This window comes from Heloderma suspectum, chromosome 3 (genome assembly GCF_057233095.1).
Source record: "Heloderma suspectum isolate Gila_16-S chromosome 3, 16-S_ref, whole genome shotgun sequence".
Classification (NCBI taxonomy): domain Eukaryota; kingdom Metazoa; phylum Chordata; class Lepidosauria; order Squamata; family Helodermatidae; genus Heloderma; species Heloderma suspectum.
In genome coordinates this window covers 157958395-157976348 of record NC_139460.1, presented here as the reverse complement: position 1 = coordinate 157976348, position 17954 = coordinate 157958395, and the positions used below count along the sequence as shown (strand labels likewise).

Genomic DNA, 17954 nt, shown 5'->3' with positions numbered 1-17954 from the left:
GCCAATGGCGGCTTTCGATCCGGGACCGGAAATGCGGGCTCCGTCCACGCTTCTCTGATCTCTCTGATTCCTCCGCGCTCGGCCAAAATGCGCGGGGCGCACGCGCGAGCTAGCGCGGCGACGTTGATTCGTGGCGCTCTCCGCCGCGTGGCTCGCTCTAAGCTCCGCCTTCTGGGCCCGTTTCACCAATGGGGGCGCGGTTTGTTTTGAATGAAGCCCCGCCCCTCCGCATCTCCCGTCGCTACCAATTCCTTTTTGCTCCCACGAACCGGTCGGTAACAGGGGATCGTTCAAATGTGTATAAAAAAGCTCCCGCTCTGAGCCCTGATTGGTCGCGCCGGGCGGCAGTCGCTCGCGTTGATTGGCCGGCGAAGGGAGAGGAGTTAAAGAGCCCGAGGAACGGGGCTGTGTCGGCAGGAGCGCGAGTCTGGATGAAGAGGCGGGCGAGGGCGGCGGGCTGCGGAGGTCCTCGCCGGGACTGCAGGTAGACGGTGCCGGGGCTTTTTCCTCCTGTCGGGGGTTTGGCTCAGCAGCGCGTATACGTGGAGAGATCAGCGCGCCTGCATTTCTTTATTATGCTGTCTTCCTGGCTGAGGCCCCCTCCACGGCTGCTGTTGTTTAATAGGCTAGTTTTGAACTGAGGTGGGTTTTCGAAACAAACTTCACCATCGTCAGTGTCGCGTGCGACCCTGCGGTCCCGACAGATTCGTTTTTGGGGGTATAGCTATTGGGGCTGCCCGTGCTGCTTTTCTTTAGGATGGCCGTTTTTAGTCTCAAACAATGTGGACTAGCGGGAAAGAAGTGGACTAGTAGGAAGGCTGTAATCCTATCTACACTTGCTTGGGAGTAAACCCCACTCCATACAGTGGTGTAAACTTGGGACGGGTGTTGGATCAGATGTTAAGGTTGTTGCTGCCAGTAGGAGCGAAAGGCTGCAGTCCCGCTCGCTCATGCTTAACTTGGGCGAAAGTTTATTTTATTTATTTATTTAAAATAAAATTAAAACCTATAAATAGAAATATAAATACAACTGTACAAAAGTTAAAATATAACTAAATCATCAATATTAAAATTGTAAAAATATTAGAACATTAAAAGACAATCAGAACAACAAAAATGGTATCCATGCCTTGCATTTTCACAGGTCCAGACTAGTTATCCCCAAAGGCCTGCTGGAACAAAAAAGTTTTTGCACGCCTACGAAAACATATCAAGGAGGGTGCCACTCATGCCTTCCTGGGAAGGGAGTTCCAGAGCCTTGGGGCAACCACCGAGAAGGCCCTCTCCCGCGTTCCCACCAGGCATGCCTGTGATGATGGCGGGATGGCGAGAAGGGCTTCCCCTGAAGATCTCAGGGCACGAGTAGGCTCATAGGGGAGAATACGGCCTTTCGGATAAGCTGGACCCGAACTGTATAGGGCATTATAGGACATAACCAGCACTTTGAATTGTGCCCGGAAACAGACTGGGAGCCAGTGAAGCTGTTTTAGCACGGGAGTTGTATGCTCCTTGTAACCAGCCCCAGTCAGCAGTCTGGCTGCAGCTCTTTGAACCAGCTGAAGTTTCCAAACATTCTTCTGAGGTAGCCCCACGTAGAGTGCGTTACAGTAATCCAAACGGGATGTAACTAAGGCATGTGTCACTGTGGCCAAGTCAAACATCTCAAGGAACGGGCGCAGCTGGCGCACTAGCTTTAACTACAAAAGTTCCACTGGAGTAGGTGAGTTTCCTTCTTAGCATCCATGTGCAGGATCATGCTATAACTGAGTCTTTGTCGAATCCCCTGTAGAATGGCATGTAGGAATGGTAGTGCCTTGTAGGGTGTGTATGGAGGTGACCTGTTAACAACCCATTGAATCCCTTTTCAAGCTTTGAGGAATGGCTAATAGCAAAAGGCTCCTTCCCCAGTGTAAAGAGTGCAGTGGGTTTCAAACAGTTCTGTGGAGTCATGGGGTTCCTTAACGAGATCAGAGATTGTAGATAACATTCCTTGCAAGACAGCTTTTCTGCCAATACCTGTGATGCATAGTGTCAAGAGATCTTGGGGTGCAGGGTTGCCATGTTCCTCCCTTAGCCTTGCTCTTGTGCCTTTAAATAGCAAAATGGCACATAGAACTAAGTAGGTGAAGTTCTTTTTCTTTGTACCACAGGAGCAGGGGCTGGTAAGAAAAGATGACAGCCCAACTTAGGTGGGTGTCAGGATGTGCTGTCTGTTCAACCAGTTCAAGGTACTGGTATCCAGGACCAACTGTGTGGGCCTCCTAGAATGTGTCTCCAGATCTTCTCAAGTTTGCAGGGGGTATCCATGGCAGGTGCACATGTTTTCCACAACAGACCAGTTAATGTGCAAAGTATTCCCAGTGGGCAGGAGTTCGATGGCCGTTGTGCTTAATCTCTGTGGCGCCTTAAAGACGTCTAAGGGAAATAACTTCCTTGTTTACTTTCTAGGTACAGTTAACTGTTATGAATGATACAAAAGATGTTAAGATGCAGATAACTCCAGGAACACCTAGACGGCTCGCAGTCCAAAATCCCTTTGAAAGTCCAAGTGATTATAGCCATCTACAGGAGCAGATTGTGTCAAGTCCAACAGTTTTTAAATCCACAAAATCTTCAGTGGTAAGACATATGATTTGCCATCTATTATTGTATACATTCCATTAGCTCATGCAAATGTGTGTTTTTTCCAAAATGTTCAGAATGGCATGTAAGATTTCCCAAGTCCCAATAGAAAATGTTCCTTCACTTTGGATATGGTTCACATCTTGCAAAGACTTTCCAAGTAAAGTCCACTTCTGAACTCCAGTTCCCTGACCTCTGATTCAAGGCTGATGGTGGACTGAGTGATCTTTGGTGGGCTGGTACAAGCCTTCCCACCTCATCCAATCAAATCTCCAAAATTTGAAACCTCCCATATCAGTTTGCTCCTCCGCTACTAGATCATGGAAGACAGATATTGATTTTACCAACCTTGTATCGTATCCAGCACCAAGGCTGGATACGAGGAACTGGGAGAAATGAACCCCATATCTCCTGAGCCAGGATGGAGACTAGACAGTGGTAGTCTAGTGTCTCCACTGAAAGCTCACTCTAGAACAGGGGTGGGCAGAAAGTAGATCTCAGGTTGTTTTGGACTTTCAATTCCCAACATTCCTGGCCATTGGCTATGCTGGCAGAGGTTTCTGGGAGTTGAGGTCCCAAACATCTGGAGAACTGCCTCCTGCCTATCCCTGCTCTAGAACACACCCGTTTTCCTGTATCTGTGCCTTACAGGAGATGATTAGTAATGCTTAGCCAGCTGTTGTAGACGCTTGTCCACTGTTACCGTTCTTCACTGGGGCACCTCCACTGAGCTTCTGAGAAACCACACTGTAACCTGAAAATCACTGTGAAGGAATCTGTTGTACTAAAAATGCTAGGTGTATGCATGTATGCATGCTTCTCTTCATCAAACAGGGAACTAATTGCACCATATGTCACTGTGTACTCTTTCCCTCTCTAGACACCAGGAAAATTTAGATGGTCTATAGATGAACTTGCTTTAATAAATCCTGTGGAAATAGACTCTGAAGACATACGCCGTCAAGCGTTGTATTTAAGCCAAGCCAGGTCAGTTGACTTCTGTTGTATGCAGCAAACACAACCGATGATCCAAAACAAAGTAAAGATCCTATTGTTTTAGGCTGTTGCACCTTTTAAACAGTATACCTGGCCTATTTTGCTTGATCTGTGTCAGATGCAATGAACTAAGAACACTGTTTCACTTTGTGTTTTATTCACACTTCGTAGAATAGATAAAGAGATGGAAGAAAAAAGACAAAAAGCCATTGAAGAGGTAATGATCAGTACTGTGGCCTCCTGAACTGAATGTTTTAACATTACACTGGATATATCGTAACTAGTATTTAGTGTGTGATCCTGAGATATCACGTTCAGCAGCCAAAGCTTGTTTCTTAGTAAACCTGTGCCAGAAATGCCTCAGTTCACGCTGCTGCTTTTTTATGTGTATGTGCGTGGCGGAGATAGGAATGCTTCCCCCTATTTTAAAACAAAAACTTCCTACATGTAGAAAGCATAGCTCAGCCTTCTTCAATATGGTACTCTCCAGATGTTTTGGATTGCAATGCCCATCAGCCATGGTGGCTGGGACTGATGGAAGTTGTAATCCAAAGCATCTGGAGGGCACCACATTGGGGAAGTCTTCCTGACATAGCTGGTTTCTGCAAATAGGGTTGTGTTTTGTTCCTGTTGTCAGGGAGCTTTCTAGCACATAGTGCTCCCAGCTGCACTGTGAAGTGGTACAGTCCAGGAAGGACTTTGCCTATGCGATGAATTGTTTGTCTAGATCAGTGTTTGGGATATGGGTGTATTGATTACAGCATGTAGTGATGGTGGGCAGTGCTGTGTAGACATTTGTAAAAAGGCGCAAGGCTCTGTTGAGACTTTGTTGCTATTTATGCGCTAAAGAAGGGGGAATTGGAGCCCTTTGCCTATATCCCATCTGGCACAGGAATGAGATGGTGGGGAAATCAATGTTGCTAGCCCCTATTAAAAACTTGCTTCTGTCAGGCCCTACATTAGTCTTGTATGGAACAATGTCTGTGTCCCCCCCCCCCCGCCCTTTTAACACATATAACTGCGGTCAGGCTGCAGTTGTATGCACATTTAGCTGGAGCTAAGTCCCACTGAATTCAGTGGGACGTGCTTCTCAGTACATGTGCATCAGATAGCATTGTGAATTGATTACCATCTGCAGTGCTGCAATATCATGATTCACATATATATTTAAACTTTTTCCTTTTAGTTCTTCACCAAAAGCATCATTGTTCCATCTCCTTGGACTGATCACAATGGCAAACAGGTTTCTCAGCTGAATTCAACACGATGTAAGTACTCCATCTTATATCAGAACTGGAAAGGTTCAAACTTCCAATACAAACCACATTGGTCTTCATACTTAAAAATTTAGCCGGCTTTCGTCTTGTTAGTTTCAGTGTAGCCAAACACCAACTTAATGTGCACCAGCTAAAATGGTCTGTGGACCATGTTTCAAGTTGATCATAAATACATGCTGGTGTAATTCTTCACGGTTCTCTTTTTGACCTATGGAGCCCTATGTATCTTTGGCTCAGTTTTCCTAAAAAGCTGCATATGGATGATGATCTATATCTATTAGAGATGCGAAGGCCAGGAAAAAACAACAGAAATGGGGGGGGGGGGACACACAGATTTTTCCCTGCCCCCATTTTTTTCCAGGGATTTTTGGAAAATTGAGGGGAATTTTTTTTCTGAATTTCTCGTTTTTTCCCCCAAGCCTTCATATGCCTAATAATTAGGCTACTTGTACTGCTCCAAAGCACTCAGGGTGACATACACAGGAGTTACCCATATTTGTCTTCACAAACACCCTCTGAGATAAATTGGGGTGTTAGAAAGTGACTGGTCCCAGGTCTTTGGAACCTTTCAGAGACTTGGGGCTAACCTAGACGTGACTTTAATTCGATGAATATGCATGTTTTTAAAAGTGTAGGAGCCATGGGGGACCCTGACCATAGTTAGGACTGCAGCGAGTGGGGAGGGAGAAATTAACCCTTGCTGTTCCTGATGTTGTCCTCATGAATTTCAGCAGCGCACCTGAAACTGCTATTTGTATTGGGAGGAAAGCCTCCATTGATGTCAGTTAATGTTGTGTCTAGTTTTGCTCTTGAAGGACTATTATAGAACAGATGTTAACCATGATACACATGTTGATCTCTCTTTTATACATGTGTCCAGGACTATGGGGTTTTAACAAAATACATAAACCATGCAGGACTAAAACTGCTTTATCCCTGCCCCAGCAGATAATACTTGACTGAGGGCGCAATCCTGTGCATGTTCAGACTGCAGAGGCTTCCCAATTCAATGCAGGTCCAAATCTCATGTTGGAAATCTGAAGCTTCATTCCTACCTTTGACTAGTATTGGAAATAAAGTGTTATATGTTTTTGGTGGCTTTTTTGACATAATTGTCTGCCATTCTCAGGCATAGTAGCCTCCTCTGAGAGAATGGATTTCAGAACAATAGCCACAGGGGGGGTTGTACAAGAGTAGTGTCTTCAGTCTGGGGGTTTCCAAAAAGGGATTCACTTAACCTCCTTTGGGGCGTGGGCTGGGCACACTGCAGGAAAATGGCATGTGTCATAAGAAAGAAACCTGCAACATTTCTCAATGTTCAGGGTTTTCTGTGCTAGGTGATAAAGTTTCACTCCTTCCCTGCCCCCTGCTGTGGCTTCATGGGCAACTCTTATTTTTATATATATATATATGTATGTATGTATGTTGTAGAGGTGCTGCTAAGTAAGTAACCTGTACAATTTCAGAATGATAGCAGGAGGAATTCTTGTGCAGGAGCAGCATTTACACTTTAGAGGTTTTCAAAAGGGGTTTTCCTAACCCCCTGTGTTTGCTGGGGACAATTTCTATGAAAATAACTTGTTGCATAGAGGTGCCCTTAGAGAAGAAACCTGCTAGATTTCCAGAAGATAGGGGCATTGGCAAGTTATGATGAATGGAAGCCTACAGTTTGAGGCTCTCCTGATTTCTACTGAAGTGGCATCAAAGTTACAGAAAGTGCACTGCAGTGCTGATAGGTCAGGTGTGGATATGGGTATTTGGCAGAAGCCGAAGGACTTCAATTCCAGCACTTAGACCCACAGACCAAAATGGAGAATACTGAGCTTAACTTAAAATCAAGCCAATGCCACTACAAAATTGGCGTGGGGGCGTAAGAGATAAAGGAAGTGACATCATGACCTGGTTTTCAGCTAATGACAACCCTGAGTATGGCTGTCATTGAATCGTGGGTTGTTGTTACTTGCACTGTGGCTTAACTCTGGATTGTTAACCACAAACAACCCAGTGTTCATATTCCAACCACAAACCATGGGTTCTTTTCTTGGGTTGTTTGGGGTTAACAACCCAGGGTTAAACCATAGTGCAGGGTTCACACATGACCCACAATTCAACAACAATCCATACTTAACCCATACTCTGGGTTGTTACGTGCAAACGGGGCCCATCTCTGACAAGGTAACTACTAACCCGTTCTTAAAGTGTCCTCGCCCCACACTTTTTATGGTTCTTGCTTCTGCTACTATCTGGCTAACTTTTTTACTTGAACTATCTATCCAAACTTGACTCCCGAAATTATGTACTAATGGGAAGCTTTGTGTGTGTTGCTAAGCATATTAAATTCTTTTTATAGCTTCTGTATTACTATTTCAGCTTTTATATGAAAACTTACTATCTTACAGGTATTGATCTCAATAATGCTTCGCCAGTTGGCAGAGAAGTAGTCGTGCAGCCTGGGAAAAGTAATGGTTTGTATGAGACAAGATGTGAAAGGGAAACGTGCCCAGTGGAATAGGTTCTCCGTTCATTGTAAGCTGAGAAAAGATTTCCCAAATGCTGGCCTATGGGCCTAATCAGAAGTGTGTACATTTTGTGCACTGGCTGGAATTGATGAAGGCTTAAGAGTCATTTGTGGGTTCCCATGAAACTGGTGGGATTCCAAGAAGCCCTCAGTTCAGCTGATTACTGTTTCAGAAATGTATTTGTTCTCTCTCCCATATGGAGGGAGAAACAGGAGGCAGTAGGGAATGGGGGGAAATAGGCATGTTCTTACAGACTTTCTCTGTAGCCTTCCCTCCTGTGATCCTTGAATAAGTTGCATCCCCCACCTTTGTTTCTTTGGGAGGGGGCAGAGAATTTGAAAGAAGAAGAATATATACATGCCTGTTGATTATTCTGCATCATGTATCTCTTAAGCTGTCCAATTTTAGGATATTTACCATTATTATGTAAGTTTCACTTATCTAAAGCCTAGTATATAAACAGCTCATCATGCAGTAAAGCTGTTCCTGGATTGTTGGGGGGGGGGGGGGGGCATTACAAGTTTGAATGCTGCTGCCCATACATGTTAGGGAGAAGAATTCCCCTGGGAGGCTAATTTTCTAAATGCAGGAAGAATTTTTAGCGAGTGGGATGGGGGAGGCTAGCTACTTACTCATTCCAGGTCAGCCTCCCCCAGCGTAGTGCCCTCCAGATGTTTTGACCTACAACTCCTTTCAGCCCCAGCCAGCATGACAAATCATTATGGGAGATGTAATCAAAACACCTGGAGGTCACCACATTGGGGAAGGCTGCTCTAGGTTGTCGCAAAACCCAGTCAATGTAGGTTACACATTGGCTATATTTGAGCATGATAAAGCAAGGATGGGCAACTTGTGGCCCCCCAGATGTTTTGGTCTACAAATTCCATCAGCCTTAGCCAACATAGCTAATGTGAGGGATAATGGGAGTTGTAGGCCAAAACATCTGGAGGGCTACAGGTTGCTCACTCCTCTGATAGACCATGGTTTATCATGACGGAAGCGAAGCCTGGCTGAGCCTTTGGTTCATGTGCTCTCTACTTCTTTTCCAGTACAGTTACAAGGAGAAGATCTGAAACATTTGTTTCTATTTTTGATTAACTTCAGCTTGTCGTTTTGTCCAAACCTGACAAACTGTGGTTAATCTTTGTTAAGGTGTATTTGAAACAAGCCAGTTTCAATTTGGGTTATGGCTTGTTTCAACAACCCATAGTAAAATTTAACCATAGTTTAGGGTTTGGATGACATGCTAAACTGTGATTAATCAAAAATAGAAGCAAAAAGCTTCCAATCTTAGCACAGTCTTGCTGAAACAGGAACCAGGAAGGGGTGCATGTGAACCCAAGGGTTGGCTAGGCTTGTTCCCGTTATGATAGATCGTGGTTTATTGTGACATGCTAACGTAGTTGTTTTTCATTACTGTGCTGTACTGTAATTGCTTTTTTCCTGCATCGATCCTAGTGACTTTGCCCTGATCTGTTCATTCTTTTCAGCTGCTTGCCAGACTGTATTATCCTTACCTGTAGATTTTGACATGGAAAAAATACTAGGTATGTAACTTTGAGAAATGTCCATCTACTCTGGTGTGAGTCTCAGTACAAATGGCTAGGGTAAGAATGGAATTTTACACAGATACTGACCTAATGAGAATAATGTTTATATATCATTTTGAACATCTCAAAACACTTCAATACTTGATCTCCATGATCCTTACAGCAGCCTTGTAAGGTAGGCTGGTATTATCCCATAGTGCAGACAGGGTTTTGAGGCCAAGAGATGGCCTAGGGCCACATAGTAAGTTTATGACTGAGGCGTGATTTGAACTTGTACTCCTGATAACTACACCGCACCAGCTCTCCTCTACCTATGCAGATTCTCGTCTGTCTAGACCAGCCTTTCCCCATCTGCTACTCTCCAGATGGGTTGGACTGCAACTCCCATCATTCTCAGCCAGTATGACTATCCGTACTGGCTGGGAATGATGGGAGTTGCAGTTCAACACCTCTGGAGCACACCAGGTGGGGAAAGGCTGGTCTATACAGCAACACAGAAGTCAATGAGATTGAAGCAGCTGAAGCTGCCATGGTTGCAGCACAACTTAGGTGCTTGAAAAGAGTGGTCTAAACCAGATACTGGGTTCGGTAAAGGCCTTTGTTTACTACAGGGGTGCAGGACATCAGGCCTGGGGCCCTATGTGGTGCAGTGGCTAGAGTGTTGGACTGGGAGATGGGAGATCCGGGTTCTAGTCCCCACTCGGCCATGGAAACTCACTGGGTGACTTTGGGCCAGTCACAAGACTCTCAGCCCAACCCACCTCACAGGGTTGTTGTTGTGAGGATACAACGGAGAGGAGGAAGATTATGTGTGCCGCCTTGGGTTCTTTAAGGAGGAAAAATGGCGGGATATAAATGTAATAAATGAATAAATAAAATCTGGCCTCCCTGGGGGTCCCAGTCTGGCTGTCCAGTTGATCACACCCCCTTTTCCCTAATGACGGATTGTCTGGTGGTTTCCTGGCTTTTGTGCAGTTTTTTCTTCATTCTAAGCTGTTAAAATGCCTCTCTTAGTTGCTGGCACTAAGATCGTAAAACTAAAACTGGAGATATTGTTAAATATGGTCAACATTACATACATCAATTACATACATAATCATAAATACAACATGCTGGTGTTTGGGTGCCGCCCGTTTTGCCTTTGGCCGTCCCATCAGCGGAATGCACACCCGCCCCCTCACAGCTTCTCCGAAATGTCATTCAGCCTAGCATACCTGGTTTACTGCAAGGTATATAAATGATAACGATAACTTGACTTGGATGTACGCAAAACAGATCCCTTGACGCCTCCGATTATATATGCTGTTGTTCAGGTGAATATTGTAAAGCTGATGAATTAGCCGACCAGTCTCAGGAAAGCCTGAGTACTTCCTCGCTGAGAAGAAAGCTTTTTTTAGATGAGAATGGAAGCCTCTCCTCTGAGAACTTATCCCCTTCTCCTCAAAGCCCACGCAATGTCCCAGCTTCCCTCGGAATCCTGTGTTCGATAGACATCTCGCCGGTCCGCTGCCGAAGTCCTCTAAATACATCTAGCTCGGTAAGGAGATTGCTCTGGGCACATATGAGTGTGCTGATGAAAGCGGAATACTTCTAAGTGTGGCAGTGTGCCTAGAAAACATGTATCTGGTTGCACAGGTTTATTTACTTATTTATTTAAAAGGTTTTTAACCCTCCTTTCAGGGCACACTGCTCTCCCAAAGCGGCTTACAATATTCTGAGAACATGAACATACAAACTACAATTAAACACGTGTGTGCGCATGCGCACCCCCCCCCCCCCCCCCCGCAGGAGCTACTGATTTTCAAGCATCAAATGCAGACTGGAATAAATGTCTCTTAAGGGGTGTGTGTGTGTGTGTGTGTGTGTTTAAAGCCGACTGTGATGAAGCTGTATGTATCTTCCTGCGGAGGGAGTTCCCAAGGTCTGGGGGCCACTACTGAGTGAGCCCTGGGTTGGGCCCTGCTGGTATTCAAGTGAGTCACTGGGGAGCAAGCCATTTCTAGGGGGAAGTATGTTGGCTATTAACTCAAGTAGAAGAACACCACTTGTAACCATCATTTTAGTGACCTATTGGGTTGTTCTGTTGGTGATGCTTAAAAATTTATATTCTGAGGTGAAGGAAAATGAAATGCTTGCCTTCCATTGCGGGATTTAGTTTCTGCCTTGCTGAAGCTGCTTCGGCTCATATGTATGGTCAACATGTATTGAGACCAGAGGAGCTGCACAGCGTCTTGTCCCCACTCTGCAGTCATTGTGATATCGCTCAGTCACGATCTGTCAACACAGTTGGGAACAGTGGTGTTTTAGGGCTGTGTACTTCCCTTTGGTGACAGAGTGCATGTAATTTGTGAGTGCAAATTATCATTAACCGAAGCTTTTGCAGTGCAGCATTAACCAAAAAATGTCGGTCACTGAAAAATGCTCAAAATTGTTTTTCTGTAACGCCTGATATTGGTGATTCATTGCCTTTTCCTTCTGCTGAGCCTTCTCAGTGAAGCCATTTTAGTATTTAATTCATACAGTTAAATTATATTACTGTACTTCCTTCTGAGCACTTCAAGTTCTGCATAAATTAATGTTAGAGGCCTTATTTAAATCAAGGAAATGTGCTTAATGCTGAAGAGACTTGTGATGGAAGGAGGCCGTTCTTGGCTGTAAGAATGGGCTGAGCTGTTCTGCAGAATTGTTTGTTCCACTTGTGTTACTTGCATGCGTCATAGGTGTGCAGCTTCTGTTTTTAACCCTAATTTGACCTTTTCTTTTATGCTGAAAGGGCCAATTTTCCTCCAGCCCTATTCAGGGAGGTGCAAGGACTTACAGTCTGGGTAGCCTACCCAGTCCTTCATTTCCAGAGAGAAACCCTGCCAGTATTGCTTCTCCAACTTTTTCTCCAATTGGTATTCAGATAAGGAAGACGCCACTATCAGGTATGCCTTGGATTACACTATTTAGGGTGCAGTCCTGTGTATGTTTAGACAGAAGAAAAGTCCTAAAACTCCCAGCATTCCCCAGCCAGCATGGCTAGCTGGTGAATGCTGGGAGTTGTAGGACTTTTTTCTGTCTAAATCTGCATGGGATTGCACCCTTAATCTATGAATCAGGACAGAGACAGAACTTCTTATCTAGTGTAGGTCTGTTAGATACATGTTCACAAGATGTAAAATTTCCGGAAATGTTGTCTTAACGATTGATGTATATAGTATGTACGATATTACTCTTACTGTACAGTGAGGGAAAGGTTCAGGATGATTGTACTTTCAGAACAACAATTCAAATAAATAAAATGTTTAAAAATTCTGGAGATTTTTTAAGGAAAAAATCTAGGAAAAAGAAACCAAATACACAGTTACAAGATGGGGGATACGTGGCTCAACCACACTACAAGCGAGAAGGATCTTGGAATTGTTGTCGATCACAAGCTGAATATGAGCCAACAATGTGATGTGGCTGCAAAAAAGGCAAATGCTATTTTGGGCTGCATTAATAGAAGCATAGCTTCCAAATCCCCTTCTACTCAGCACTGGTTAGGCCTCATCTGGAGAACTGTGTCCAGTTCTGTGCACCGCACTTTAAGAAGGATGCAGACAAGCTGGAGAGGGTTCAGAGGAGGGCAACAAAGATGATCAGGGGACTGGAAATAAAGCCTTATGAAGAGAGACTGAAAGAACTGGGCATGTTTAGCCTTGAGAAGAGAGGTATGAGGGGAGATATGATAGCGCTCTTCAAGTACTTGAAAAGTTGTCACAGAGAGGAAGGCCAGGATCTCTTCTTGATCATCCCAGAGTGCAGGACACGGAATAATAGGCTCAAGTTACAGGAAGCCAGATTCCGGCTGAACATCAGGAAAAACTTCGTGACTGTTAGAGCAAGGCGACAATGGAACCAATTACCTAGGGAGGTACCAGGCTCTCCCACACTGGAGGCATTGAAGATGAAGCTGGACAGCCATCTGTCGGGGATGATCTGACTTGGATTCCTGCATTGAGCAGGGGGTTGGACTTGATGGTCTTGTAGGCCCCTTCCAACCCTACTATTTGAAGCCGTGGGAGAAAAATGAGCTTTTACCAAGTTTTTTTTTCCAGGAAAAAACCCTGGAAATTTTTGGGAAAAAATGGAAAAATAGGCAACACTTTTTTTAGTGCCCTTTATAGATCTAAGGTCACTCTGTAACTTTAGGGCACAATCCTATGGTTGCACTACTTTTAGAAGGAAGCCTCTGAATTCGGAGGCTTTTAAACATCCAATGCCCTGCCAGGCTGCTGCCAGCAGGGCAGGAAGAGCGACGGAGGTGATTTTCTCCTTTCCATCCTCCTTTTGTTTTGTTTTTCTTCTTGACAGGCCTCTGATTCTAAAAGAAAATATTTCATATTCCAGACTTCTCAGAGAAAAACAAAAAACATCTCTGGAGTGGAAAAATATTTTTTTCTGGGCCTTCACATCTCTTCACATCTTTATTCCCTGAGTGTCAGAAAGGCCCTTTTGGGACTATATATGATATTTGCTAACCTAACAAGCCTAAAATCAACAATAAGGTCATTTTTTATGTTGTGTTTTACATCCCAGAATAATTACATGACTCATGTTTGTGCAGCCTCCTTTAAGAAAAGCACCAAACATTTTGGCACTCTTGGGGAGTGGCTTGACTTATTCTGTGCATATGTGTGTTTTGTTTTCTCTTTTTTCCCCTGACAAATGCAGACCAAAGACAGTTCACCTTTCGCTCTCCAGACATTCCTTCTGTTTCGAGCGCATGCCGGCCTGCTCCTGCTGGTCCCAGGAGTTCTTATGCAGAATGTTCTCCATTGAAAAATCGTTCTCCTGTGAGACTGGTGGCATGCAGGGGAGCCACGCTGTGTCAGACCCCCCTTGTCCGTCTACCCTCTATGCCTGAAGGTTTCCATGAGGAGCAGCAGGAGGGAGCAAAGGCTTTGCCTGCAGAAATGCCCTTGCCGGCAGAGGCGACTATCAATCTGCACCAACTGAGTGGGGACGCCTTTGTGCCCGGTACCCATTTGGTGGTTGCCACGGTGTCCATTTCACCGGACCATTCCCAAGCCAACCAACAGGGGCTGACGTTGCTTGAGAGTTTCAAGGAAAACCATACGGTAGATATGGTGGATCCGGAGGAGATGTTGGATGAGAACTCAGTCAAGGGAGCCGCCGAAAATGGCCGTGCGCCAGTGGCTGGCTTGAATCTCGAAGGCTCTTGCATCTGCATGTCGCCTCTGGCTGAAAGCAGTGCCAGTCCCTGTGAGACCAGCAGCCTCCAGGTAAGGCTGGTGGTGTGCAGCCCGAAGCATTCTGAGTCCTGCATACCTAGGAGCTGCCTCTTCATACTTTATCTCCCATTGGTGCTATGTTGAACTTGGCACCTGGAGATCGTGAGTTGGTTCCAGGTTTAGGCGCGTACAATGGAGTTGACGAAAGCTGACCTCCCTGCACCCTTCTTCCCCATGGCAGCCCTACAGCACATCTAGAAAATAGCTCTACTATTTGCTGAAGTCTCGGGGTGGGGTGCAGGGGATGAGAATGACTTCTCTGGATCGGACCAAAGTTCATCTGCTCTCAGAAGGTGACTCTGCCTGATGAGGGGAGATCCCCCTCAGCCCCCTGCACCACAGCCTACCCTATTCAGCAGGGTCCTCAATCCTCTGTGTAGCATTTTTGGTGGGCTGGAGGGGCTGCCATGAGCAGGAGGGAGCTGGGAAGTCCGATTCTGTCAGCCCTGGCTGCCGCATGACTGAGGAAGTCCTGTAGGTATACTGGCAGCAATTTTTTTATGCTACAGCTAAATGGGAACTCCAGAGGGGAAAGACCATTATTTCCATTCTCTGCTTGTGGATGTCTTGGGGGCATCTGGCTGGTTGCCGCTGGAAATACTGTGCTGGACTACATGGGCCTTGGTCTGATCTTGCAAAGTAATCTGCACTCCCCCTTGGAGACTTGCTAGAGCCCAGCTATTTTCCAAATGGTTGTAGGATCTTCTACATTTTTTAGCCAGCCTTGTGGTTGCTTGAAGTTTTTTTTCTTGCCCCGGTCACTCAGACAAGATTTGTTAGTATATTTTAGATACTTTATAGATGGTATGTGGTGTACAGATTAAAGACATGACAGTCCCTACCTGTGTGCTTTACATTCTAGAAAACATGACATAAAAGGGAAGAAAAGAAGGGATGGGGACGGCAGAGGAAAACAAATGTAGGCACCAGTTCTTAAAAGTCACATAGTAGATCTCGTAATGACCATCTCGAATGGAAATAGTTCAGGGAAGTGAGGGACAAAATGGCAGCTGGTCTCTCAGCTGAACCAACGAAGTGGGCCCTGCTACCACATCTCTCCCTCTGTTGTAGCCAAAAGTATTTCTTTAAAACCCTGAAGTATTCCATTCCAGAGCCATATTAGTTGAAACAGTAGTGAAATGTCTCACTAACTTTGGCTATAATCAGTGATCCTCTGTTTTTGTCTCCTTGAGTTTGGGCAAAAGGATCGAGGGAGACTTCTCTGCTAAGAATGTTTCTCCTAGGACTGGAACACACCATGTATCTATCGTCAGAGGTTTTGCTACAGCTCATGTTATTGAGATGGAGGAAGCAAGCTTTCCTCCCCTTGAGCTTCTCTTCCAAGCCATCTGGTTATCCATAACCATTTATCAGGGAGAAGCTTTTGCTGGGTTCTTGTTTGCAGGCTGCTGTTTCTTCCACTTCTCCCTGTGTGTTAGGATGTCGCATTATCATGTCTCTTGCCCCATGATGTCTTTTTGCTAGGTGGATAGTGGTTACAACACCCAGACGTGTACTAGCAGTCTTATGGATACAGTTGGAGTTGAGACCAGTTGCAAAGAGAATGATACACATGTTTATGAAACTCAGAACAAATTTCATGTTTTCAAAGCAAAGGTAAGGTTTGCGTCCGAAATCAAGCAATTGGTATTGGGTGCAGCATTGTGTTCTGAGAATTTCCACTAAAAAAAAAGTTTCTAGCTGTTATTGCTGCAAGGACATGCTTGAAAGTGTGTGGGCAGGGCCTGTTGAAACCTTTGAAGCCAGAAGGGTGGCAGAACAGCAGCACAATCCTCTGTTTATGTGCTCAGAAGTAGGTCCACTGAAGTACAATGGGATTTGCTACGAAATAAGTGAGCAAAGCATTGCAGCCTAAGACTGTAATTTCATTAACTGTTATCAGTTCATTCTTCCTATCATAGTTTTACAGTCAATCAATACAGATGTATAATTCCTCTCTGCTTCCCTGCCCCATGCCCATTTTAATCAAAAATACAAAAAGCTATTAATCTAATTTTTGTGGCCTGGTGCCTTTTCACATGCTATGACTTTAAAATGGGCTTGGTCCTTTTAAGTCCTTCCATCCCCACGAGGCTTTAGGCAGCAAAAAGGGGCTACTGCCTTGGGGAAATAGTTGCTGTAAGCTGATTTGATGGGACTTAATGAAAGGGGGTGGACAGGGCTGCTGCTGAAGTTTTACGGAGAGCAAGCTCATTGTTGTTTCTAATAGCTATCTAATTTAGTGTAATTGTACGTGTTTCTCTTTTGCTCTCCTTTAGCATGGAAAAGCCATTCCTCGATATCGGACTGAAAACGAACTTGTTGGTCAATCCAGCAGCCACCTTCTAGAAATGCCTTTGTCAAAATGATCCCTGTATATGTGCAGAGAGACTTCACAGTGGACCTGAGGTGGTATTCTTGAAAAACGTATGACTGACTTGCTTCCCACCTCCATCAGAAAGGTTGTTGTTAAACAAATAGAGTGGGAAAACTACTGTCTTCTGAGAAGCTAAGGCCTGATCAATAATCTAACAGTAGCCGCTTGGTATGTGGGGAGCACGTAGCCCTGTGGGTTCTTGGGTAGAGATGCTGTTTGCAAGAATTATGCTTCTTTGTTCACATGGCCACTAGAATTTGCACAACAAAGGGCTGCCGTAATTGGGCAGATCATGGTGGCTGCACAAACAGCCTCCAAGCAGATTGATTTCTCCCAATTTTTACATTTACAGAAATACCATTAGCCCCGAGTAGGCTCTCAGTTCTTCCAAAGCACACACAAGGGCTGCTGTTCATCTGAACTGGGCGTCACGAGCATAGAACAACGGTGCAGTAAAGCTCACACAGCACAGATAGCAACAATGTGCTTATCTTGTTTTCTATGAAAATAAATAGTACTTGTAGACAACAGCGTGTATTCTTTGAAATCTCGTCAGAAGATCATGCAAACAAGCATATCCACTGTGCTACAGTGCATTGTTTTTAATACAGTAATTCTGCTTCCCTTTTTTTAAAGAAACATTTTTATTACAAACATGGGAATATGGAGTTCTTAAAATAAATGCTGTTTTCTATTTACAGCTACCACAGGAATTTGGAAAGCACCCTACCTTTAAATTCATTAGTGTACATCTAATGCACAATGCTCCTGTGCCATTTTTTTTAAATGTCGGAGTGAAATAATATTGATCAACATAATAAAGACTTCTCACACCTAGGCTGAAAGTTGTCTTTCTGTGCAGTGACTCAGCTTAGAAAGTGGCAGGATATGATGATCTATTTTGTTAAAATGTTTAGTAAATTCTTCCAAAATATATCAGGGTAAGTTGGATCTCGAGTCCTTTAATACTTTCAAAACACAGAGGAATTGATCAGACTTTAGAAAGTTGACAGCAAGGTCACTCTCTCCTGCCCCTACTAATTATGAGGATAGGAGGTTCAGAAAGACCCTCTAGTTTCTACAAGGCAAGGTGAACTCCTAGTCCTCCCCCTGCAATCTTCATCCACGTCTGCAGTTTCTGCATGCAGACACCTGGCGAATGAGATAATTTGTAGATGGCTAATTATGTCACTTTGTAAGCCCATTTTATAAGAGTGACAAATGTGTGATCCTCTAGATGTTATTGGATTGCAACATTCATCAGCCCTGGCCTGCATAGCCAATGGTGAGGGTTGCAGTCTTCAGAAACTGCAAAAGGTCCAGAATGCAGCAGT

The 17954-nt window shown here is 44.6% G+C and overlaps 1 protein-coding gene across 6 annotated transcripts; it reads left to right on the top strand.

Moving 5' to 3' along the window:
- The first annotated feature begins 403 nt into the window (after nt 1-403).
- On the top strand, nt 404-17462 carry BORA (BORA aurora kinase A activator). 6 transcript variants are annotated; one of them, XM_084844853.1, is made up of 13 exons: nt 404-642; nt 2449-2619; nt 3503-3609; nt 3790-3835; nt 4805-4886; nt 7295-7360; nt 8905-8961; nt 10278-10501; nt 11738-11891; nt 13663-14234; nt 15729-15860; nt 16523-16652; nt 17322-17462. In XM_084844853.1, exons 2-12 carry the CDS (start codon nt 2464-2466, stop codon nt 16610-16612), a joined length of 1686 nt encoding a protein of 561 aa, XP_084700979.1. In that variant the 5' UTR covers nt 404-642; nt 2449-2463; the 3' UTR covers nt 16613-16652; nt 17322-17462. The 6 variants fall into 6 exon arrangements, with proteins under 6 accessions (XP_084700979.1, XP_084700977.1, XP_084700978.1 ...); XM_084844851.1 differs by having other exon boundaries at nt 404-484; nt 17322-17461; XM_084844852.1 differs by having other exon boundaries at nt 404-484; nt 16973-17456.
- The last annotated feature ends 492 nt before the right edge of the window (nt 17463-17954 follow it).